This window comes from Teleopsis dalmanni, chromosome 2 (genome assembly GCF_002237135.1).
Source record: "Teleopsis dalmanni isolate 2A chromosome 2, ASM223713v2, whole genome shotgun sequence".
NCBI lineage: Eukaryota > Metazoa > Arthropoda > Insecta > Diptera > Diopsidae > Teleopsis > Teleopsis dalmanni.
This window is the reverse complement of record NC_051847.1, coordinates 2,857,550-2,882,064: the sequence shown is the minus strand read 5'-3', so window position 1 is coordinate 2,882,064 and position 24,515 is coordinate 2,857,550. Positions and strand designations below refer to the sequence as shown.

The 24,515-nt window shown below is 30.9% G+C and overlaps 3 protein-coding genes across 3 annotated transcripts; 2 read left to right on the top strand and 1 right to left on the bottom strand.

Moving 5' to 3' along the window:
- Positions 1-95: 95 nt before the first annotated feature.
- Positions 96-1,015, top strand: LOC119680549 (succinate dehydrogenase assembly factor 2-A, mitochondrial). Its single transcript, XM_038093440.1, has 3 exons — positions 96-282; positions 375-583; positions 692-1,015. The coding sequence occupies exons 1-3, from the start codon at positions 265-267 to the stop codon at positions 960-962; spliced, it is 498 nt and encodes a 165-aa protein (XP_037949368.1). The 5' UTR covers positions 96-264; the 3' UTR covers positions 963-1,015.
- Positions 1,016-1,051: 36 nt separating this feature from the next.
- Positions 1,052-3,417, bottom strand: LOC119680548 (DNA mismatch repair protein Mlh1). Its single transcript, XM_038093439.1, has 5 exons — positions 3,207-3,417; positions 2,887-3,150; positions 2,403-2,830; positions 1,705-2,350; positions 1,052-1,638 (listed from the first exon to the last, which is right to left on the bottom strand). The coding sequence occupies exons 1-5, from the start codon at positions 3,314-3,316 to the stop codon at positions 1,080-1,082; spliced, it is 2,007 nt and encodes a 668-aa protein (XP_037949367.1). The 5' UTR covers positions 3,317-3,417; the 3' UTR covers positions 1,052-1,079.
- A 12,191-nt stretch (positions 3,418-15,608) lies between these two features.
- LOC119685191 (polycomb protein esc-like) lies at positions 15,609-17,194 on the top strand. The gene is made up of 2 exons (XM_038099417.1): positions 15,609-15,902; positions 15,960-17,194. Exons 1-2 carry the CDS (start codon positions 15,712-15,714, stop codon positions 17,020-17,022), a joined length of 1,254 nt encoding a protein of 417 aa, XP_037955345.1. The 5' UTR covers positions 15,609-15,711; the 3' UTR covers positions 17,023-17,194.
- Positions 17,195-24,515: the final 7,321 nt, after the last annotated feature.

The following is a 24,515-nucleotide window of genomic DNA, read 5'->3' as shown; positions in this document are numbered from 1 at the left end:
GGAACCTATTTAAAACTTGTTTAATTTCATTTCAATTATTCAGTGGCATAATGACAGTTAATTATTTTTAAATATTGAATATAAAAAAATTTATTTGAAAAATTGAATTCAAATCAATTTTGTTTAAACTTGGAAATTAGCCGTTTAACGTACCAAAATAAAATTGATTGGCAACACTAAAATCAATTGTCAGAAATAAATTGTTTTTATTGCTGTGGTTGTTAGTGTAAAAAATTTAAATTTTTTCGAAAGAAGTTATAAAATATGTTGCGTAAAATTAGTGTAAGTATTAAGTGATATATTAAAGTATTATATAATTTATTGCAAACATTTTGATTGCGTAACTTTTTATAATATGAAAATGCTATCCATAGAGTTTAAATTATCCCAGGGGATATCTACCGTATTGGTTAGGCAAACGAAATGCATCTAATGCAGGTGGGTCATCTGGAGGTAAACCGCCAAAGAAAGAAATTTTTAACCATTCTGATTTGCCTATAATTGACTATGAGGATCCGGATTATTTACCCTTGCCAGAGTACCCAATGAGACCGAATGAGCCGCTCGATGTACGCAAACAACGGTAAGTTTGAATGCAATCCTCCTATCAATGCAAACACATAAACAGTAAATCTTAAATAGTTACACTGTTTACACTTAAATATATAAAAATAATGGTTTAAATTTTTAGTTTAATCTACCAATCGCGTAAACGTGGTATGCTTGAAAATGACTTGTTACTCAGTACATTTGCGGCTAAGTATTTGAAGGACATGGATGCGGAGCTTACAGCACAGTATGATCAGTTAATTAATGGTGTTTCAAACGACTGGGATATATTTTACTGGGCTACGGGAGTTAAACCTACTCCTCCAGAACGTGATAATGAAATTATGCGTATGTTGAAGGAGCATGTAGCCAATGCAGAACGTGATAAACGTTTATGGCAGCCTGACTTGTGAATTGTGTCTTAAATTCCTGTATATTCACAAAGAAATGTTTTGTTTCATATAAAGAAAAACTATATTATTAAAGTCAAATAAATTAAAATAAGCAAATACACAATGTTTCATTAGAAATTAACAACGTTCAAACACTTTATATAATTTTGGTAAACTTGTTAGTTCATACATTTCTTTTTTCAATTTATTTGGGGGCAGCAAGTAGCGTTTCATTGCTGGATAAATAATGTGTTCTACTATCCAATTATGTCGGTTTACATCAGACAGTAATTCTACTTCTGACACTATAGTATAATATCGTGCTGTTTCCCGGCAAAATGTTTCGAAACATTCTTCTTCTGTTTCCCACTCAACATCCGTAGCGAGACGCAATAAGAAAAGTGGCAGATATATGTTGCTTGGGCAATGATTTTCTACCAAACAAGGTAACGTTTCTAATTCACCTTTGTCAGATATATTTAATGAGAAATATTCGCGCATTATAGCTGCTTTCTCTACCAGTATTGTTGCAGCACGCGACGCTAACTCGGATTTATCCCCATCTTCCTCTGTCCAACCACTTTCTTCAGTGTTTAGTGCTAATACAATTAGTTGTTTAATAGGAAGTTTAGGTTCTACTTTAATCTGAGGCAAATTTTCAAACTTGAACAACAATCGTTGATAGAAGAGCTCTTCACTAAGAAATGATATATACATATATATATATTATGTTATGAAATGAATGTATCGCGCATTTACTTACCAGAATTTTAAAGTATGGCAAAGATACAACCTTGTTTCATATTGAAATAATGCAAAATGTTTGTCGACAACGCCCACGAAAACCATCTCTTTTAAGGTTTTTCGAATATGGACACTACAATTATTTTCTACACGTTTTTGCATATTCAATACACTCGTTAAACGAACTTCTTTTGAAATGTTAGCGGCAGTGACACGAAAACTTTCATCATTCATGGACTGTGATAATGAAGATTGCGACGTGTTAAACTCGGTCTTTATATGTTGTGTAGGATTTTGCTGGGTTATTAAAAACTTATCTAACTTTTGCTCTTTTGCATCAGTTCGTATTATTTCTTTCGGTTGAACTTTATCTACTTCTGATTTCGAACCTCGATTATCTTCATTTTCGTTATTTTCCACTACTCCAGGCAACTTTAACTGCTTATAAAAAGCTCGGGTATCATTGCTGCCCAACAATTGTATTTCAATGTAAGTTTTGATTTTTTCGATGATATCGTCTTCATAGAGAAAATGCACTTCGTGTTTTGTTGGGTGTACATTTACGTCAATATTTGTAGGTTCCAAATCAAGACTTAAGTAAATAAATGGATGCATACCCTTAGGTAAATACGCGCTGTATACACTATCTATGGCACTTTTAAGTGCTACAAAAAAATTTAATGTTTAAAATGATAATGTGTGAACTATAGATCTAACCTGCCGAGTCTACCAACCGATGGTTAATAAACAACATCATTATGCCTTTTTTTGCTGAATAATTTACTTTAGTAACACATCCTTTCAATCTAAATTTATGTATATTGTCTTCGATTTCTATTGGCAGTAATTCTTTTGCAATGTTTGCCCCAAATATATAACGAATATTTTGTTCCTGTGTACTCCCTACATTTGTTTTTATTGTAGGCTGCTCACCAAACTTTTTTAAAATAAAACCAATTTTGGAATTATGAACAGCGTACTTTGAAACAACATCCGATAACTTTTGAAACTCCTCAGCAGGTGACTTTAAAGCTTGTTTTCGCTGTGGCATGTTGTAGAATAGATCCTCAATCGATATGATTGTGCCTTGGTTGCCAGCACATGGTTTAGGAGGAGCTTTTAATTTGCCATCTTCATAACACGCTCTTGGTAAAAACACATTTAATAGTAATTATTTAATAAAGTGTAAACATCGACTTACTTGTAACCACAAGCTACTTGCGCAGTTTTTGTTTGTATAGTCAAATGCGCTACGTGACTTATGCTGGATAATGCTTCACCACGAAAACCGTAGGTCGCAATATTGGTTAGATCTTCAAACTTAGTCAATTTTGAAGTAGTGAAGCGTTCGCAGACAATCTCCAAATCTTCTTTGCGAATACCTGTCCCATTGTCCTGTATTTGTAGCAATTTAAGGCCACCTGATTTGATGGTAATTTGTATATAATTTGATTTTGCATCTAAACTGAAATCAAAACGGTTTTTAGTATTATTTATGGCAATCGTATCTAAGAGGCAAACCTATTTTCAATAAGCTCTTTCAAAGCATTTGCTGGTCTTTGTATAATTTCCCCAGCTGCAATGCGATTTACTACAGCTTCATCTAGCTTTTTTATTATGCCAGGTTCCATTCTAAAACAGAAAATAATAAATTTTTTCACTGCCTTGGTTACTTTGAAAGATTAGCCCGCGAATTCATAACAAAAATCAATAGAAAGAAAATGTTGCCAGATGATTTTTATTTACTTGAAGGAAAGTTCATATTTTATTTGTGAAATTAAGAAGTGAAATGAATAAATTTATATTATATAAAAAATAAATATATTTCTCTCCTATTTCTATATAAATATTAGTTTTTTTTTGTCGCAGCTACAATGCAATATTCAAAGCATTTGTTAAGCTATTGTTAAATTTAGAAAATAATACATAATTATTTCTTAGTTGCTTATTGTCTGCAGAGTGGATTGCTACTTATATTTCTCAAATTAGGTAATGCACTTGCCTTTGAATGTAATGATATGTAAACAAAATCAGTTGAATAAGTTATTTTTGTTTTATTGTTTTCGTGAATATTTTTTTATTCAACAAAAAATGTGTTCTTTTGACATAAATGCTTCAAAAGAATAACTTTTGGTTGCTTAAGAATATCTTGGCAGCACGGCCTAAATCAGTAAACATATGTTAAATAAAAAAATTTTGAACAAATTTGTAGCTGATAAATACATGTAAATGCAAAAATACCTGCAGATAATTTCATAAAAAAGTTTTGTAATACAAATATACCATATATTAAATGAATGACACAAAAAGTTATTGAAGAGCATTTTATATTGTAATTGAATTTATATAAAAGTACACATTTTTTAGGCCTTATCCATGATAACGAAGAAAAATAGTGAAATAAGGATACAAAGAGAGCGGCGCATTGACCAAATGTCTTATAACATTTTGCTTTTATTTATAAGCGGTGTGTTCTATTGGAGCATTTTTGTCAAAAGAATACATCTATAATTGTAGCACATACTGTTTCAAAATAATTTGATAAGGTTCTTCACTGTAGGAAAAAATGTGTGTGAAGTAAATAAGCAGTATTCTTATTACATATTAATTACTATATAGCAATATTTTACTTGTTCTTAATATATGGGTTCATTCAAGCAATCCATTGTACAAATCATGATCAAATAGAAGCTTACTATGTATTTCTATGTGTGACTTTTTGTATGCAGCTACTGGGTTGTAGCAAAAATACGAATTAATAAATAAAGTTTTATTTAAATGTGGTTTGCAAATAGATTTATCAAAAAAAGGTTTCGAAACTTACATTTTTCCTACTTTTTGTTTTTTTGATATTTGGATGCAACGAAGTTGACATGAACTCGATAGTGAGAAACTGTCTATAATACTTATAGTGGCATCTATATTTTACTATTAGTAGTCTGCATCTGATATTATAATTATATACAATCTGCAACTGCATAGAATTGAGTAAATGAATTTGAACTCAAACGCATTCACCATAAATTCTCACCACAAAAGAAACCATTGATAAAATATCATATGGGTTAGTGACGATTTCAAACCAATGTTTGAAATTGTTTTTGAAGAACTGTAGATGATTTCTATATCAGTCAATTATTGAATATCTATTACACACATCCGAGACGAAGGAACAGTAAAACGATGAATATTATAAAATGAACCACCTCAAAGATCGTAAAGTCGGCTAGGAATGTGATGGCCACAGTTTCTTTAAAAACCTTGCAGTTTATTTCATGTCGATTATCTTTAACAAGAAAAAATAATTGAAGACGTATATAATTCCAACTAATTAAATGAGTTTATTGTATTAATTCAATAAAAATTCGGAAGAAGAAATTTTATAAATTAGGTTAGGTTAGGAATTTGCGTCAAATTATTAAATCCTTGGTAAAAAAGAGTTTGGCCTTTAATACAGTATTAACACTTATTATTCCTGATATTCCTGAAAGCCCCATTGATTCGTCAAGAAATGTCAGTAATTTCAAATAATCTCTAATGATATAAAAGAAGACTATATTAAGAAATATACTCGTTAGCTTATAATATTCTTATCTTGAACAAATCAGTAATCCGAGTAATCCGAATGTTATAATTAAATATATCTACATATTAAAGATGGAAGAAAGTCCATCTCAAAAATACTTATTGAATCAAAATCCATTAAAGTCAAGCTGCATATTAAGGAGTGAAATATTTTAATACTGTGAGATACAGTTACGTGAAAAATTATATATTTTGCAATCAGTTCATCTAAATTGATTTTCAGTTATGTTTTATTTGACTTTTTATTCATTGCTATCAATTTTGCCACACTCTGTTCCACCAGGCTAAACACCCATACATCGTTTCCTTTCTGACATATAAATTCTGATTTTATTGCAATTTTTTTATTTGTAGATTTATTTTTAACCTAATATCGCACGGTGCCTCCGCAATTTTTTCTGAAATGGATACACATAATTTTTAAATGGTATCATAAAAATACTTTCCAGCTACAAAATTTTTACCTTTGCGACGTTGGTTGAAATTTGCCCCTTTTCTGCGTTATCCGTTCAAATACGTGACAAATTGATAAACAGGATACGTGAGATGTAAGGCACAGGTTCAGAACATCACAACAACCATGCGACATAATTGAAAACGTAAAGCTACATGTACATTTTTCAAGTCAATTTTTAGTAGATTTAATTATTGCAAATTTATAACATAATTATGCCAAAAAAATATTACATACAATATTGCATATGTCAAGACTTCAATTCTTCGTTTTAAGGACCCTTGGTTAGTAATAGAAAAATTGTATTCGATAATAATGATGCATTAAAGTCACGATCTATGAATTTTAAATAACAATTTTACGTTATGAGCTCCTACAGCTACTTGCAGCTCGAAATAAGGTAAGCCTTTACTGGGTTCCTGGTCACAGGGGAGTTTTGGGAACTGAACAAGCTGATGGGCTAGCCAGAACTGCATCAAAAACTGCTTTTACAGGTCCTCAACTCTTTCGTGGGATAAACTGGCCCAGTACAAAACAAATGATGAAGGAAAGGGAAAATCATATGCTGCTGATGTACTGGGAAGACTTTCCAGGACTTCCAGGACAAAGCAAAGCACTGTTAACACCGTACTCCTACAAAGACATCCTTAATTATCAAAATGTAATTAAATGTTGTAAACAGGTTTCATTGCAGGTTATTATGATCTGAAATATCACCTTCATAAATTATAATTATTTGCTAATCCGAAATGCAGATTATGCCTCGAGGATGAGAAAACTACCATGCATATTCTTTGTGACTGTCCAGCTTTAATAAGGCACAGAAGAAACTTGTTTCATATGGAATTTCTGTCACCAGAACAGATTAAGAACTCTTCTCTAGATTTAGCTCTGGACTTTGTTCACAAAACTTTAAGGGGCTTTGTGTAATCAAAAATGAAATTGGTACAATAGGACTCTTCTGGCCGCAGTACCGGCTGTTGAGCGATTTCACGTCTAAACTTATAATAACATTTTAATAAATACGTATGTACATATTTGAAGGTCTTCTAAAATGTGCGACCTCGGGTATCTTTCGCACTCTCTCACTGCTTTGGTAGAAGTTTTAAAAAATATTTGTTAATATATTTCAATGATCTAGCTTGTGTAATACTCTAGGTATTATTTGAATCATACTTGAATCTATATATCTGTTCTCTCTATCCAGCGCGAATTTTTTGGTTAATACATTTTGGCACTTCAGTAAATCTATGGTATACCTCTAACTTATCCGTGGAATTTGTACTTCCTTCGTAAATACATTTTACTGCCTCAGGATATAGATTCCATATCTCTGAGTATTGGTTATTTTCCTATCAAAGTTGTACCAAACAAACGTCTCGGAATACATTTTAAGGTTTCTCAGGTGTATATCGAGCAGCATAACAGTATATTTTCGTTACTCTAAAACTGATTGGAACTTCTCTCAGGTATATATCGAGCCGCATAACAGTTAAAGACATATATATTGATTCAGAAATAAAATGCTTTTACGATCGAGTATATTTTCCTTACTCTTGAACTGATAGGCACTTCTAGACGTACATTTCATATATGGATTACAATCAACATAAATACTGATAAATAACAAACAAAAGACATCAATGTGGCTTTGCTGATAGTTTGATACCCTCCACACTTTATTTATTAACTATTTATTTACTTACAGTAAAAAGTATAAAAATAAAATACAATGCAGTTACTTATTTTGTATGGTTGCTGCCAATTATAGTCAACCAAGTTTATCGATTCTTGGATTTGATTTGTCTGGTTTCGCGAAAAAAATTCATATAAAAATGTTATTTAATTAGTTTAAAATGAGTGACAAATTTACCTATAACCAGACATGAAGGCAGAGTGACAGAATTACGAGTACTAAATCGATTCATCTTGTCAAACTGATTAAGAGTACATATGGCTTATGTACATTGCCTCCTACATATCTTCCACCGCGTTACAAACATTCTGATAAACCAAACGTATTGTTTGCTCGGAATAGTGATTGGGACTATTTAGGAAGAACGAGTATGTACGTAAACACATACATTTGCCGGTTCAATGTGTGACGTTTCATCATTTCTGGTATAAAAAAGTTTTCCTGAAATTTAACGCATGTGAAGTAAGAGTTTAAAATTTCCGTATGAGGAGTGATTGACGTCAATCTTATACACAAAGATTATGGATCTAACAAGCATTTAACATGACACTTGCGTCAAATAACCGCGAAAATTTAATAAAGACACATTGTTTATGTTGCCTCCCGTGGCAGCACAGAACATAAGATCCTTTGATGAAAGACAGGAGAAGGGCAGAAGAAGGGCAGGAGAAGGGGGAGCAAATCAGATTATCAACCGCAAAAGTAGAAAAGTGCCGAGGAACGACGCATAGCGCAAAAAAATAGGTTACATAAAAAGAAGATATATAGTTATATGCACAAATATGTGACTTAAAGGATAAAGAAGTACAACGCTGTGATGGCAACCAACTGAATTTAAGTCCTTGTGCTGTATTAACAGTTACGCTCACGTTTGTTATCCTTAAAGAAATATTTACTGAATTGAGCAACTGTTTGTGTGGGTATGTGTTTTTGTGTATTGGTGTGAACACATAACACATAGAAGTGGAAAAGGATTGTCATAATGTTTAGATGAATGTATATAGAAATTACAATAGAGCAAAAAGGATTATAAGAATCTAAACCATTTTTTTCTATAGAAGTGACTGAAGTATTAAATTTCCGAAAACCTCTGTTGGAAAATTAAAATAGCTTTGTGTAATGTCCTAGCGTTACTATAAAGCACTTTATGAAATATAAAAAAAACTGCATTGTTCTGAGTTGTTAATGCCGAAAATGAATTAATAACTACCATTTGTTAGCTATGACACTATGCCCCCATACTTTGCCGAAAATAAGTACCAACCAATATATACCCCTGCATGCACGTACGCATAGATTTCCTTTCAGCACTACTAACCTGATTGTCTGCCGTGCTGCGAAAGTTATGTGGCCTCAGCCCGGAAAATTTCATGAAGTGCATGTTGCATGTGTGCAAAAACTGATATAAAATAATTTTTCACTTTAATTTAATTTTCTTTTATGAGCAGACAAAAAGATTTTCAATATTGTTGTGGCAGTGAGTGAGCAATAATCTCATTTTTAGCAAGTTTAATGCTCAGCTGCATTATGAGCGCACTCGTATATCTTCCACATATGAAACTTTGTTAAGCGAACCAATTTAATATCCTTGAAGGATAACTGTGCTGATTGCAAATATTGCAAAATCAATGCAGCCGTTCAAGCGTGACTCTGAAACAGGCATCAACGAAAACTCACCAAAACTATACAAAAATGTATAAAAGTATATTAAAGGATATGTGAAAGGATATGCATTGTAACGAAATATTGTGTACCAAAAAACATCAAAGGATATGCACACACGTATTTATTGGGCATGGTTATGGCTAGAATTTAATATGTGTACACAGCACATAAAATCAATTTAAATTTATTGATGATAAATAAATTCCTTCGAAATTTTTCGAAAGGATAACAAAAATGTTATTACGACAAGTGCACATACATCACAATTTATGAAAAAATAAATGACAAAAAATTAGAAAATAAATATTGAAAAATAATGATATTCTTATACTATAATGATATTCTTATATACTATAATAATATGGCATAAGTGGGTGAAGCATATAAAATAGTGCAGCTAAGTACATCTTGATACTTGCTATATAAATATAATTTTATTTATTGCTTGCGGTATTTTCTGGTTCATTTATACACTAAAAAAAGTTCTAAGCAGTACCTCGGTTCCGGGACATAAAATTAGTAATAAAAGAATAACATTTTCTATGTATGGTAATGTTACTAGAAATCATAGAAAAGAATTAATGGTTATTAGAATACCGACATATCTACATCTTTTTAAAAATATTATTGATTGTCATTGTTATTTACAAAGCGGATGAAACTGCTGGAACGGTAATGACAAAGGTTTAAAAATTTGATGGCCTACTTACTTATATATAACACCCTATTCCATCCAAACTGTACAGCTTTAATACAGTCTATGGATGAGAATGTTATAAGCTTTATAAATTACTACAAAAGCATTTCAAGTCACATTATTCGACGATCAAAAAACTGATAAAATATATCTCTGCAAAACATTAACTTGAAAGAGGTAATACTTTTTTTCACTAATACGTAGAATGTCCTTAATATATTTTCATTTCGATCATTTCTTTAAAAAAATGTTTTCAAAATCGTCTGAAATGATAAAGATATCATTTCTATTAATAATTACATATATATTATAGGATACTATAATATCCACTGCAAAATTATTTTGAAAATTAGCAAATGCCACGTTCTGAAATCGAACAATATATTGTTTAACCTAATTTGTTGTCCAGCTCACTTAACAAAGAACACTTTACCGAGTATGACCTCAATGGTAGTGTGGAAACTAACGGCCTATTTCAACACTGATGAACATTTCACATTCACGACATTCGAAAAATCTCTTCTCTTCGCTCGCTAATAGCAAACAAGCGCAATATTTTTCTGCGTATGTATTATTAAAGGACTTGTTAGACCTTTGTCATAGATCTTAAATTATCTTCAACGTATTCTCAACTTTCCTGGAAGCATTTATACTATTCATAAGTTTTCGATTATACCATATTATCATTGCCAAAAACTCTTTTAAACATTCTGGGAGCTTTAATGCAAATCCCCTGATCTGACATTTGGTCACTCATACTCATTTGTTTAAAACATTAATTATTCATTAATCAGTAAGTTACTGACAGTGCAACCAATACAAAAAAGACTTGACTTAATAAAGAAGATATATCATATATTTCAAATATTTCCCACAACGTTTTGATCTCACTTTGTATCGCATACTAATTTTGTACAGGAAGTCTGACATCTACTCATTTTAGCAAACCATAATCTTCGATATTTCGTTTAAATTCTAAAAGATATTGCAACTTTGAGGACTAATTTGTTGTCTATAATAGATCTTCTTGCGGTATGCATTCTAAACGTATGTTATTTTATTTTTTATGCGGTCTTATATCCAATTCTGAACTCGTGGTAACTAAAGAAGAAACACAATAAACTGGCCAATAAAGGTATTAAGTACAGTTTTATGACTATCAGAACACTAAAAACTTCTCAAGTACACTCATTCGTTGGAAAGAAACGCATTCATCCAACATGAATAAATAATCTTCAAGCTGGAGGAATGATATTTTTTGCTTTGATTTTTCTGGGAAGGCAAGACAAAAAATTTATTACTTCATGGTTAGCAATGAAAAGGATGAATATTTGTGCATATGCACATTTCCATAAGTTTGCTTATTTTCTTCAATATTTGGATGTGTTTGTCAGTCTGTGTTGGCTTAGTTGTAAAAGTGTTGAAGCGATGTAAAGTTTCCGCATCCATAATAAAAGTTGAGCATATTGACAGGATCTTCTAGGAAGTTGGCCAAAAAGTTTCTCAAGTCGTATGAGCAAAACGAAACCAAAAAAGTGATAAAAATATAAACCAAATGCAGGAAGCGGAACTTGAACTTCGCTTCAAAGTGCTAATATACGAAAATTAAAAGAACCGAAAGATGAAAGAGCCAAAAGAGCAATTTTCAAGAAATCAAATATTTAACTTGAGTGTTTGTTGAGTACAAAAAGAAAATTAAAATAAAAAATTCTGAAAATATTTGGCATCATGCTTACTTCTACAACTTCTCCTAAGTGGAAGCTCAAGTGGAAATATTAGTCAGTAGAAGTGAAAAAGGATAAGAAGCTGCAAATTAATAATAAATGTAGATAAAATTTTGCTTTTTAAATGCATATGCGGAAAAGTCCTTCAAATTATAGTCAGTAAATTAGTTTCAAAATTCCGTAACAATACCAAGATAATAGATACTATCTAAATTAAATGAGATTTTTAATTTGAGTTATAAGATTCAAATAAAGACTAAATCATATTTTGAGTTTATAAATAATTAGAGTTGAAATACAATTCATATGAAACCTTGTAGCCTCCACACTGGCTAAATTCTAAGGAAGCGTAAAAATGCATATGCTACGTTGAAATCCTTTGCCTAAAATCTCCAGCGAACTGCACTTTTACGTGATTTTGCCATTTGCCATTTGCCATCTGCCATCAGTTCGTGATGACTGTGGTTTACGTGCGTTACTCAACGCAATCAACATCCTTTCAACCGATTTACTCATTAGGCAGCAACCAAGAAGTACGCGATTCCATCAAACTATCCATGGAATCATTAAACATGTGTGCCCTTATACGCGTTCGCGTTGCCGCACTTGTGGCCATGTAAACAATGTAACCACTTTCCACAATTGCTTTTTAAATGCGTTATGTGCGCGAACTGCAGCCGAAGAAAAAACTGTTAATTGTTGCAAAGTTCGTTCGCCGTTTGCCGTTTGCAGTTGCCTCATCTGCACAGCTAGCGTGAACGAATCATGTTAACGGAGACCTTAAAAGTATGCAACACTTTAAAGTGGAATTACAAGCAAGCATATGGTGATGCATTTCCTGCCATCTTTTATACTGGTATTCATTCCTTTTCTATACCCTACATACACATGGCACGAAGAGAATATATTGAAAAGATTGTTGCACAATCACATCACATAAAGTATAAAAATACTTTATTAGCTTAATAAGACGAATCGTTGTTGTGATATCAATTTGTAATAATAAAAAATAATATACGGGTATATTATATTAGGCCTGTTCCATGAGCTACTAGTAGTAAAACTCAAGTAAAGCACAAGTAAAGTACAAACTGAGAGCGTAACACAAATAAAGTGCCTAATTACGCTCTTTACACAGATATTCATGGAACAGCTCTGTGTAAAATCTGTTGAGAACACCAGTGCGCGTAAATAAACAATACAAAAATTCAAATTCAAACCAAAACAGCTGATTCACACATCACGCAAATTTCACATGAAATAAAAGGTACGAGTAAAGTCTGTGTAGCGTTTTGAAATTTCGACAGGGATGTTACGCTCTCACAGATGTTCACATTAACTCGTAAATTTGCTTGTAGAACGCACTTGTGTATATCCAGTGTTACTTAAAGTTACTACTAGTAGCTCGAGAAACAGACCTGTTGTAAATATTGTCTGTTAAATGTTTCTTAATAAAAAAAATATGTAGAAATCATATCATGTCCAAAATGAAGTTGAATGTTGAGATTGCTTTATCTATTACTAAATAATTAGTAAAGAGAGTCACTTAACAAAATTTTTATTAATATCTTTCTATTAAAATATTATTTAAAAATATCTTAAAATTCTGTGTAGATAATTTTTCAAATCACACAAAACAATAAAAATATATTTATTTCGTTCTGCACACTCACACACACACTCAGACAGAAACGTGTATGAATATTTCTACATACATACTCTTTTGTATGTATGTTTTGTTTTTGTCACAATGTTTCATATGTGTCGCTATGACCGGTAACGGAAACGGATGTGTTGCATCGTCGGTCGTCGTTTCTAGTAATCACTTTCATCATTTTCATCGAGGAACGCATCATTGCCGAGCTAATCGTTATCAGTGCAGTTTGTCGTGTTCACTTCCTGTCATTATTGTTTCCTTTTGTTTTGTTTTATTAATGTTCTGTTTGTCTTTAACATCGTTCTGACTCTTCCTTTTTTTTTTTGGTTGCGTACTTTTAGTTTAGAGAAAAATAGCAAAAATAGCAAATAGAAAACATTCCCTTCATATATAACACATGCACATTTATATATATCATATACATTTGGGATTTATAGTGTTGTTATTATATTGTAGTAAGTATAACGAAATTATAATAGTAAAAATCTTCTTTGAAAGCGTCTATTCCACGGTATTTAGTGCTAATAACAGTATTATATTAATTCAACAACTTTTGCAGTGAGGCTTATGAGGAATGTGCAGTTTCTCAGCGTGGGTTCCTATACACCAATTACCAGAAAGAAATGCAATAAGCCGTGCAGTGTTCACGCGGTCTCTTTTGGTGAGTACCGAGGATCTATTTTTATTATAGGCGGGTCACGTTAACTTGGAAGTTGCACATGGCTTAAGTGCTTTTCATCTGTTAATGGCAAGGTTTCATTTATGAAAGATTCAAGGGCTTCGATTGCTTCTTGTAGTCATCAATATATTTAAGCAAGTGAAGTTAGGGTTGGAGCGTATTGTATTTTCGACGAAATTTCAACGAAGTAATTTGCATAAATAAATAATGAATTTATGTAAATTGAAGGAAAAATCGTTTACAATTAGTTTTTATTTGAACTCTATTTGTAATAAAATCTCAAAAAAAAAAAACGACTAATTTGTTGAATTGCCTTGATAGTGTTATTTTTTAAGGCTTTAGAAAAATATATTTGAATGATAAGAAAGCCAATCGAAAAAAGTATCAAATAAGGAAATAATTTAAAAAAATGTATTGCCAAATTTTAAAGAAACTTTTAAATTTTGGCAGCATATTTTAAAACAAATACGTTGATACCCAAAGAATATATAGAAATGTGAATAATCAATAATATAAATCCAAATTAGTGCCAAATAAAATTTTTACTAAATCTAATATTCTCAACTTATGATTTCCTTTAAATGCAACAGACAAAAAGTCTAATATATTGTACAAGTACTACATTACGGAAATCATTTGGGCTGATATGGCAAATGTTAAATGTCGATTGACACCCATTCGGGATTTGCTTCATTGCTTCAGTAAAGTGATTGATGAACGCATAAATTATTGACAGAAATGATAAGAGTAGTAAAAGGCAAATAAATGAAAATTAAATTTGGACTTAAAGATATTTTGAAACTAAAAAAATAATGAAAATAAAAATAAAAATAAAAATAATCTCACGTAAACCCTAAAAAAAATTCCAAAAAATATTAAAATCTGATTTTTTGGAATTAAGATTTTGTGTTTCATATTCACCGGATTTAGTGACGACGGGCAAGATGTGTTTGATTACTTTATTATAATAATTAAAAGGATTTAAGTCAGTTAATCGAAATTACATGTGTGGTGAACATAAATGAAAACATATAGAATTTATCTGGTTTATTGGTTTATTAAACTTGAGATTATATTACGAAAAAAATCATGTAATCATTAGAATAATGATCTTTTGTTAAATTATTTTGTAAATGCATTTCCGCAATTGAATTAATTACCTAATGTATTTAGTTGACTAGATAACCCTAGACTTATAAGTAATAAGTCTATTTATCTCAACTCTCCTAATTTACTAAATTTACCACAAAACTATTTAATCCTATTTAATTTTAATGGTATTTATTTGAATAATCACATAATTATTTTGCCATCTGAGAGTAATATTTGTCGTTGCTCATGTTTTTTTTATTTTTTGTAATAAATTAAATCTATTTTAAATCTGAATCTATTTCAAACTATAATTTAAAAAATAAGTTATAACGGCTGTTTAAGACAATTTATCGATAACAAAATACAAATAACAAGTAATAATATAGCATGCTAAACATCGAGAAAGTTTAACACATTTAACACATGCTTCATGCTAAAGTAATATCATGAAGAATCCAATAAACAATTTTTGATTTGATGCAATAGAATAAACATTAATATATAAGTTATGGCATGTAATGATTGCTGTGACGTGACTGCAATCATAACATGCCCTAACTTAAATATTTTGATCTCTGCAACTGACGTATTAAAGTCTCTTTTAACAAAAAACTTGTGCGATCTGGTATCTCTAAAAACTAATGTTAGAGAGAAACGTCAAATTGGCAGTTTAAATTACTTGGCGCCATAAAAGCGAGCGTGTCATGTAGAAAAGATCGGAGAACAAAAAAATTGCAATATAAGAATTATAATTTTTTAGTTTTGTAATTTATTAAAATGAGTGACACAGAGGATGTTAAAATAATCCTAAATCAATTGTCGGTACATACTGTTCCATCAAGCGATGATGACGAGATACATAGTGTCGCCAGCAGCGCAACATCGCGTAGCAAGTCACCGACCTCCCGTCGAAAGAGGAAAGGTAAATTGCGAAAGTCTAAGACTGAAAAAGCAATATACAAATTTACGTAAGTGTATGCAATAACAATGAGTTTATGAATTATTTTTATTTATACATTTGTTAGGCGTTACATGCGCGAAGATCATGGACAACCACTGTTCGGCGTAAAGTTCAACAATTATTTGCCCGAAAAACAAGCAATATTTGCATCAGTTGGCGCCAACAGAATTTCAATATATGAATGCCTACAAGATGAAAAAGGTAGTATAGAGTTGTTGCTTGTATTTGCCGATCCAGATGTGGAAGAAAATTATTATACATGTGCTTGGTCATATGATACATCAACAAAGCAACCGCTTATAGCGGTTGCAGGAATGCGTGGTGTTATACGTGTGATAGATATATCGAAAGTATCTAATCGTCATTATATTGGCCATGGTCAAGCGGTTAATGAATTGAAATTTCATCCAAAACTACCACAATTGCTTGTTTCAGCTAGCAAAGATCATTCATTGCGTTTATGGAATATAGAGACGCAATTATGTGTGGCTATATTTAGCGGTGTGGAAGGACATCGTGATGAGGTACTTTCAGTTGACTTTGATGCAAAAGGTTATTGTATAATGTCCGCTGGTATGGATCATTCTTTAAAGTTATGGTCTCTGCAGAAGGAAAATATTACTAAGGCAATTGATGCGAGTTTAACGTACAAAGAGAAAAATTCGAGATTTCCCACTTGGAGAGAGCATTTTCCGGATTTTTCAACTAGAGATGTACATAGAAACTACGTGGATTGCGTACAATGGTTTGGAAATTTTTTATTATCAAAATCATGTGAGAACGAAATAGTTTGCTGGAAGCGAGGAGATCTAGACGATACCGTTTTAAAACCAAATGACACAACTGCAACAGTATTGCATCGTTTTCCTATAAAGGACTGTGATATATGGTTCATTCGTTTTGAATTCAATTTCTCACATAAAATGATGGCTTTGGGGAATCAGCAAGGAGTGACTTATGTTTGGGAAATGGGTGTAGAAGATCCACAGTCGACAAAATGTCACATGTTAGCACATGCCAGATGCAACACAGCAATAAGACAAACAACATTTTCCAGAAATGGTAATGTACTGATCTGCGTTTGCGATGACGGCACCATTTGGCGTTGGGATCGCAGAAATGATTAATTTTTCACTAATTTAGAATTAAGTGCACAATTGGATGGATTTACTGTTTAATTCGGACTGTGAAGCAGCGCTCACTACTTTTTTATATATACTATTACTTAAGATTTTCTTCATTTAAGTTTTTAATTTACTTTTTCAATTTTATTATTCACATTGCATACATTTTTTTTTTTTTGAATTATTAACGTCTTAAACGTTATTTAACTTAATCAGTTAAATTGATTATTTAATCAATTGATTAAATTGATTGATTAAAAAGTAATTTACTATAGAAAATAAGTCTTACATAAACAAATTTTGCATCGAATTTTTCATCTAAGATAATGCATTTCAAAAGTATAATATCGCAAAAATCTCATTTTATAAATTACAATTGAAATTTAAATAAATGAGAGTTAAGTACAAATATTTATGCATTCTCACCGAAATTAAGCTTTAAATCTGTGATATGTGGTAAGTAATTTAGGAGTTCACACTTAAATAGTCAGTAGTTGGTCGGTTAAAATAAGAGTTCCTATTGGTCTGTTGAGCTTTATAAGAGACGAAAAGTTTTATGTGTCGACAAGCTAGCTAGAAGAGGTATCTAATAGCGTTTCTTCCATTATAACTTCCGTAATAAAAATATTATATCTCTATGATAATATAATATTCGTTAAGTTAATAATCACGATATGATTTAAGTATTGAAAAGCTGACAATGGCAATAGCAGGCTCAATACAAATTATTATCAAGAATAAAAAACAATTTGATAATATTACAACAGCTGTGTTGGTTTTATGACTCGTGAAACCACAGTCCAATTAATGGACACAGTAATAGAAAAAAAATATTGAGGTTGGAACTTTAAAGTTATCTTTAAATTTACACATATAAATAATAATGATATAAATTTTATTAGGTACAAGCACTTAAATAAACTTTTACATCCGCCCAAACATTTTATGCCATATAGAGAGTGTGTCTTTTGTGTAACATCCTGTCCCGGCATTACAAACTATAAAATCGATTATCGATTGCTGTTGAAGATCATAAAAATATGTTTATGAAATCCATCTAAAGTCTCTGTAATTCATTTAGTCATGAGCAACAAGAACAGCGCTCTTCCATTGAACGACAACTTGTACAGTTGAATGATGCCTCCGGCCAAACATATCATATAAACAGTAAAGCATTAAACCCTCTTTGTAGCCAAGAACCACAATCCTAATCGCAAACTTAATCTTAATTTTATATTAGCAACATTGTTGATATGCTTTAGTTTAGGCCTATGAACTTTAAAAATAAAAATTGCTTTATTTACTTTCGAGACAAATTTTATGATTTTATTAAAGAAATCCTTTGAATGCAACCAAAGGTGTCTTCGTCGTTTGTGCTTTACTCGTATCCTTAGCACTCTCATCTAATACAAAAATATCCTTAAGCATTTTCCTAGTTGACGAAATGTAAAATTGTGGCGCTATTAACACCACCACGTGTCATTATCCATGCGGATAGGGGAGCAGAGAGGCAATCATGGTTGTTGGAAACGCTTTAAGTTTAGAAACTGAAAAATAAATAATACAAAAAAAATCCTTTATCCTTCTTTAGATATTTCGTTTTATGCTTCTTCGTTCGTTTAAACAAACTGGAAAATGTAGTTCAAGTAAACATAATGAATACATGTATTCGCGCATCTGATTTCCATAGGAAAACCCTCCAGTTATCAAACGCAATTTATCACTCATCAAAGTCGTATCACTTTCCATCAAAGCTGCACTTGAAAAAATATATGAAAATAGAAGATAACTATTTTTCATTAAATAATACAGAAAACTGAGAAGCTGACTTTCAGTAATAATAACTATTATCAGAAACCTTTTCTTTGCGGTTAATAACAAAAACCCTAGCATTAATATATATCACTAAACTGTGTCAAATATCATAGCTAACCACAGGAAGTTTTTAATATATTATTGTTATATTTGAATATTTATTAATTGGGTTATTCGTTTGAAAATGTTAGTAAATTGACGCTTCCAGTAGCACCTATCATACTAAAAACACACGAATATACCTATGTACATTCACCTTATATTCCATCACAAGTAGTAAGATACTTGCTCGTATCACGCATTTGGTGCTAACTAAATGTGTCGTTAAAAGTTTATTGCAGAAAGTGCTTTTGCAGCAGAGCAGGGGAAGCAGAAATATTTTCCACTTTTAAGGATGTGGACGGGACCACATGTCAAAATTGAAACATCACAATTTGTTGACATGAGTTCCAATTTATTACAAAAGACTGCTCACATAACATATATCGCTTTTCATAGTGATTCTTCCCAGACTTCGAAGTTATTTTTCCGGACAATACAGATGAAATGAATTTTTAAATATTATTTCTGTCATTATTAGTTCGTTTTTTCCTTTCCTTTTCTTTTTTTATAGCGATTACATTACCAAAAAAGAACAACAAAAACAATTATGGAGCAATTATGGAAATGAAGTAATGGACCTCGAACTGTTTCTCAATTTCCATTTTAATTAGTAGAAATGAGCTTAACAAGTGCTTAATTAAATATTATTTAAAGATACATTCACTTTGCACACGTTATTTTGAGTAATCGAGCTACTAACTCAATACGATAAATTTTAAACGAAACTTCAACTTAAATTCCTCATCTGAAACATTCTTTGAAATTCTAGTGACTTAGAATTTGAATAAGCAACTTACCACAAACTATTAATTAGGGATTAAAAATATTACCAGAACTATATTAACCATAGTTATAAAGTGACGAAGTCTATTAAAAGTAATTTCATTTGATTACTCGTATAACAAATGATTAGTTTTTTGCTATTGTTGGAACCGGGGAGTTTCCTCTGAGAGAGACCACGTCCAACCGCTGGAACGTGGTCTCTAGTCAAATTTGACAGTAAAGTCTGCCTAGAAACCAGACCATAGTCTATATGGTTTGTTTTACTTGTTTCCATTTCATATTATTAAATATTGCATTTAAATTCTAATTAAAGGTCTGTGAAAAAAATTTTTTAGTTTAATTACTTTGTTTTCAATTAATTACATTTTTTTTATTTATATAATCGAATTGATTATGTGATTTTGTATGTATTTATATATTGACTACAATTGCGTTGCAATTATATATATGGCTGCAATTTATTCAATAAATGCCAGTTCATCCATAATTGGTACCTTCATTTACAACTGTAACTTTCCATTTAAAAGATTGAATTTCAGATATTCTTAGTAGTCCTTTTTAAAAAGTTTCGACCCATTAATTTAGATGAAAACTTGAAGGGAGCAACCCAATTAGTTGATTCAGAATAATCTTGATTGAATAGAATTGAATAGAGGGATAGATGGGTAAGTAAATATGCGAAATATGTGTATGCGATCGCATAATAGAGACCATATGTGTGACGAAATTTCTGCATATGCACAAGTGATTAATTTTATTTGCTTAAAATGGGACGAAATCAGCTTTAAAGCGCACACTTTGTATGGTGTTTGTATGGCAGTTCAAGTACAGCTGGGATCTTTAGTTCAACTAGAGCAATGAGCAGTGAGCAGTGATGACACCCAACAAGTGGGCGTTGGCATTGGTGTTGATGGACAAATTATATCCGCTTCGCATGCTGTATTGCAATTTACTGCACATAAACATAAAAACATAAAACATACAAATTATCATTTTTACACATTGTTCTTGTTATTGTTTTGTATCGAATTGATGTTGATGTTGATGTTGATTAATTTATTTATGAACATTATTTCTACTTGGCATTTGTCTTCATAGTGGTTTCATGGAAAGTTGGAATCATTTTTCACATTGGCGCACTTTAAACAATACCACGAGTAAAATGGTTTACAGTAATTGTAGCGCAGAGTTCGAATGCAGTGTGAATTGAATGGGTCCGTCGTATGGTATATCCCACACACAGCAGGACCAACAGACACTAACAGTAGCAGATTAATCTTACTTTTCTGCAAAGGGGGTGAGAAGTAAGCAGTATATGTTCTTATTTTGAACTGTTTTTATTTTTGTATTTCATTGTATTTGTTAACATTCAAGCATCGGAACGCATTCAGTTCCAATAATCCAAATGTTCCCTATTTTTTCTTAGGTGGATTATAATAAATTATCGCCAAAACTAGAACTCCGATTTAATTGAACATCACTTTAACTTTACATTAAAGAAGTTTGGGAGAAAAATTTGATAACTTGATTGGTTTTTCGTTTCTGACGGATGAAAAACATCAAAATGGAGGCTTTTGAGATTAGAGATTGCAGCCCATTAAGTCCACTTCTTGGGATAAAGTATTAATGACTAATATTTGATTCCAGTAACTGTAGGCAAACGATTCATGTAGATGATTTCAATTGCAAAGAATAGGTAGTCTAAATAGATACCTATGCATATGAATATTATTTTACAGAATAACATAATCATCATTAATTAATTGATATCTAAAATGTGAAATTTTATTCCACAAAGAGAATCTTGCTTTGCTCACAGCACGGCTTATTGTTGTTGGAGCTGTACTCGACTGTTGCAATGTTCAAGTGCAAACTTGGTTAAGTGCATATCTGGAAAGGGTGGCAATGGGTTGCACAACTCGTTGTCAATTATTCTTGATAAGCTATAGCACATATTGTAATAAAATTGATTAAACTGAAATATTTCACAAAAGCCACTTTTATATTAAAAGGTAATTTAAAGAGTTTATTTTAGCTAATCAATCCTTATCTTCATCCAGTAAACTCAACTTGAAGTGTTATGGGAAAGGGTTTATCAGGATTAACTGTATGCTAATTTAAAATTCTGTATAAAGTTATTAAATAAGTTTGCTCCAATATTCAATACTTTTAAAAAAAAAATGATAATGGATAAATATACCCAATGCATTTTTATAAAAATATTCAGATATAATACAATTGCAGCAGTTAACTCAAATTATCCAGACAAGTATGCAATTTAAGACAGTTGATAAATTGTTTTAAAAAAATTAAAGAATTACAAAAAATTAGAAACAATTTTTATTTAATTTCATCCTTAACAAATGCCGCAAACGTACAAATTGAAAATATGCCTTCCAACCCCAAAAACTCATATCATACACTGTTTTTGTTTTGCCTCTCTATTTTGACATTCCTCATTGTGTTCATATCCATACATATTCATACAACAATTAAATGCATTCCACTGGTTGTTTACATTTTTAGTAGACATTCACAATAAAAAGCCGCATAGAGTTAACTAGTACTCATGTGTTATCGCATAGACTATATTAATAAAATCATTTTATATATATAAGTTTTTATAGTCTTAAAATGAAATTTATTGTAAATATAATTATAATTTGTCTTTTCAGTTGTGAAAAAAATGCAATGTCATTCTAATTCATTGTGAACAATTTTGCCATATGCTGATTTACGTTCCATTTTGCACATACAGTCCACAATACTATTCTCAGACGCTATGAAATGATTTCAATTTAGTTCGGTTTGTGACTATGCTGAGGTAAAGACGTTTGGTGCGGTAGAATTGTACGTCGTTGTGTTATTTAATTGTTATTAATATTAATAAAAATTATTGAAAATATGTTTTAAAATTGTTTGTAATAGTAAAAATAAATAATTTAAGTATTATTGCAAAAGATTTGTTGTGAAAAAGTGTTTGTTTCATACATAATAAAGCAATAAAATTCATTAAAAAAAGGCTATTAAAAGCAGCTACACGAATTATAATTCCTGTCTTATGTTGAGTTTGTGCTTGTGTTCGTTTGTCGGTGTTTATTTTTAAATTATTATTTACTTGTGAAGAGTTTTAAAAATATTTAGCTTATGTTCAAGCATACAGCATAAATAAAATATTATATTAAGAATTTCAAACAAAAGTCATAACTATAAAATATGTGCATTATTTTGTAAAAGCGCTCAAATGCTTCGATTCTAAAGATTGTAGAAAGCGAATTAATAATACGTCAGCAGCACAGCATCCCGTCATGACGCTGTGGCCGGTTTTGTTATGTTTTGGTGTAAAAATGTTCAAAATCAAATGTTTTTCAATTTCACGTATAAAATATGCAATATTAGTGTTATTTTTGTTCGAGTGTGGAGTTTTATCGTCTGGTGCTGACTTAACTACCGTCGTGAAAGCTACCAGCAAGCAGAGGCATCATCAGCCGGAGGAAGATTGGATCTTTCTTAGAAAGCAAAGTAAGTCGAAGTTGGCCATAATCAAGTAAACGTAACACGCTTTAGCGGAAGATAAAGTGGAATTTGTTTCTTCTTATATAAATAATATGAAATTATAAAAATTGAAAATCCAGAATACGGGTTTCTTAAAAGAATGAAGATGGATTAATTTCGATTCAAAATTTTGTCTATTAAAATCTATTATTTCTTCGTAGCCTTTCTTGCTAATTTTGAAAATAATCTTTGAATACAAAAATTAAAAAAAATATTTAATTTTTTCATTGTTTCATTCATAACAACAATCTGAAAATGTTGCTAATATAAATTGTATTAAATGTGATGTTAAAATCTCTTAGAAGATTTCAGGCTATCTTTCAAATCAGGCTATTCTTTAATAACCAATTTTTATCATTTGTATTAACTTGCTCATGCTTATGTTTATTTGTATTAACTTTATATGAAATATATTTATAGAATCTTTAGAACCTTACAAATTAAATATGTTGTAAATTTTGAATAATTCAGTAAGTAACTTAATGTATCATACAACAACATAACTTCGTACAAATTATAAACATACGCATACTGGATATTTATCTCCTCTGGTAACGAGATCAGTAATCGAATAATTTGATTACACAGAACTGTAGCCAAGAACATAATAGATACACACGAAATGTGTTACTAATGCAGTGTTAATATTTTACTCGATTATGGATCTCATTATGCGATATCGTGAATACCCCTTAACATTTTATTCTCTTCTTTGGTACCTATTTCCGCATGAACAATTTATTATATTGTGATTTTTGATATCTGATGATCGTAAACTATAGGTTACGATTGAAGTAGGAAGTCTTAGTTGAACAATAGCTACACTCTGAAGACAGTAATTAACTGATGGATAAAACGTTAATTCGATAATAACTGATGAGTACTGCTGTCCATACAGTCTGAATCTGAACAAGAATTTTTTTAAAGATAGAAGTTCCAAATTAACATTTAGCGTACGAACAGCGTGATTGGTAGTTCCAAGATGTTATATAAATTTTATTGGCAGTACATTGGTAATTTTTTACTTGAGCATATTTACGGGAACAAAGCTATGAGCATTTTAACATGAAAGTTTAAGAAAATCTTAACTGTTCTTTTAAATACATAAATAAATTTGAACTATTTAGATAGATATGAATTTTTTTTATTTTATTTTCGATACTCTGAGCTTAATTGGTAGGCTTCATTCTAGGCTCAGTCGTTATGTTTCTTGCCAGCGAAATGTGAAGATTGCATGTCTG

Coding starts and splice junctions, on each gene's coding strand:
- LOC119680549 (XM_038093440.1), top strand. Junction 584..691: donor CTCGATGTACGCAAACAACG/GTAAGTTTGAAT, acceptor TTAAATTTTTAG/TTTAATCTACCAATCGCGTA.
- LOC119680548 (XM_038093439.1), bottom strand. CDS start 3,316: ATGGAACCTGGCATAATAAAAAAGCTAGATGAAGCTGTAGTAAATCGC. Junction 3,151..3,206: donor AAAGAGCTTATTGAAAATAG/GTTTGCCTCTTA, acceptor TTTTGATTTCAG/TTTAGATGCAAAATCAAATT. Junction 2,351..2,402: donor TCGGTTGGTAGACTCGGCAG/GTTAGATCTATA, acceptor ATTTTTTTGTAG/CACTTAAAAGTGCCATAGAT.
- LOC119685191 (XM_038099417.1), top strand. CDS start 15,712: ATGAGTGACACAGAGGATGTTAAAATAATCCTAAATCAATTGTCGGTA. Junction 15,903..15,959: donor AAAGCAATATACAAATTTAC/GTAAGTGTATGC, acceptor TACATTTGTTAG/GCGTTACATGCGCGAAGATC.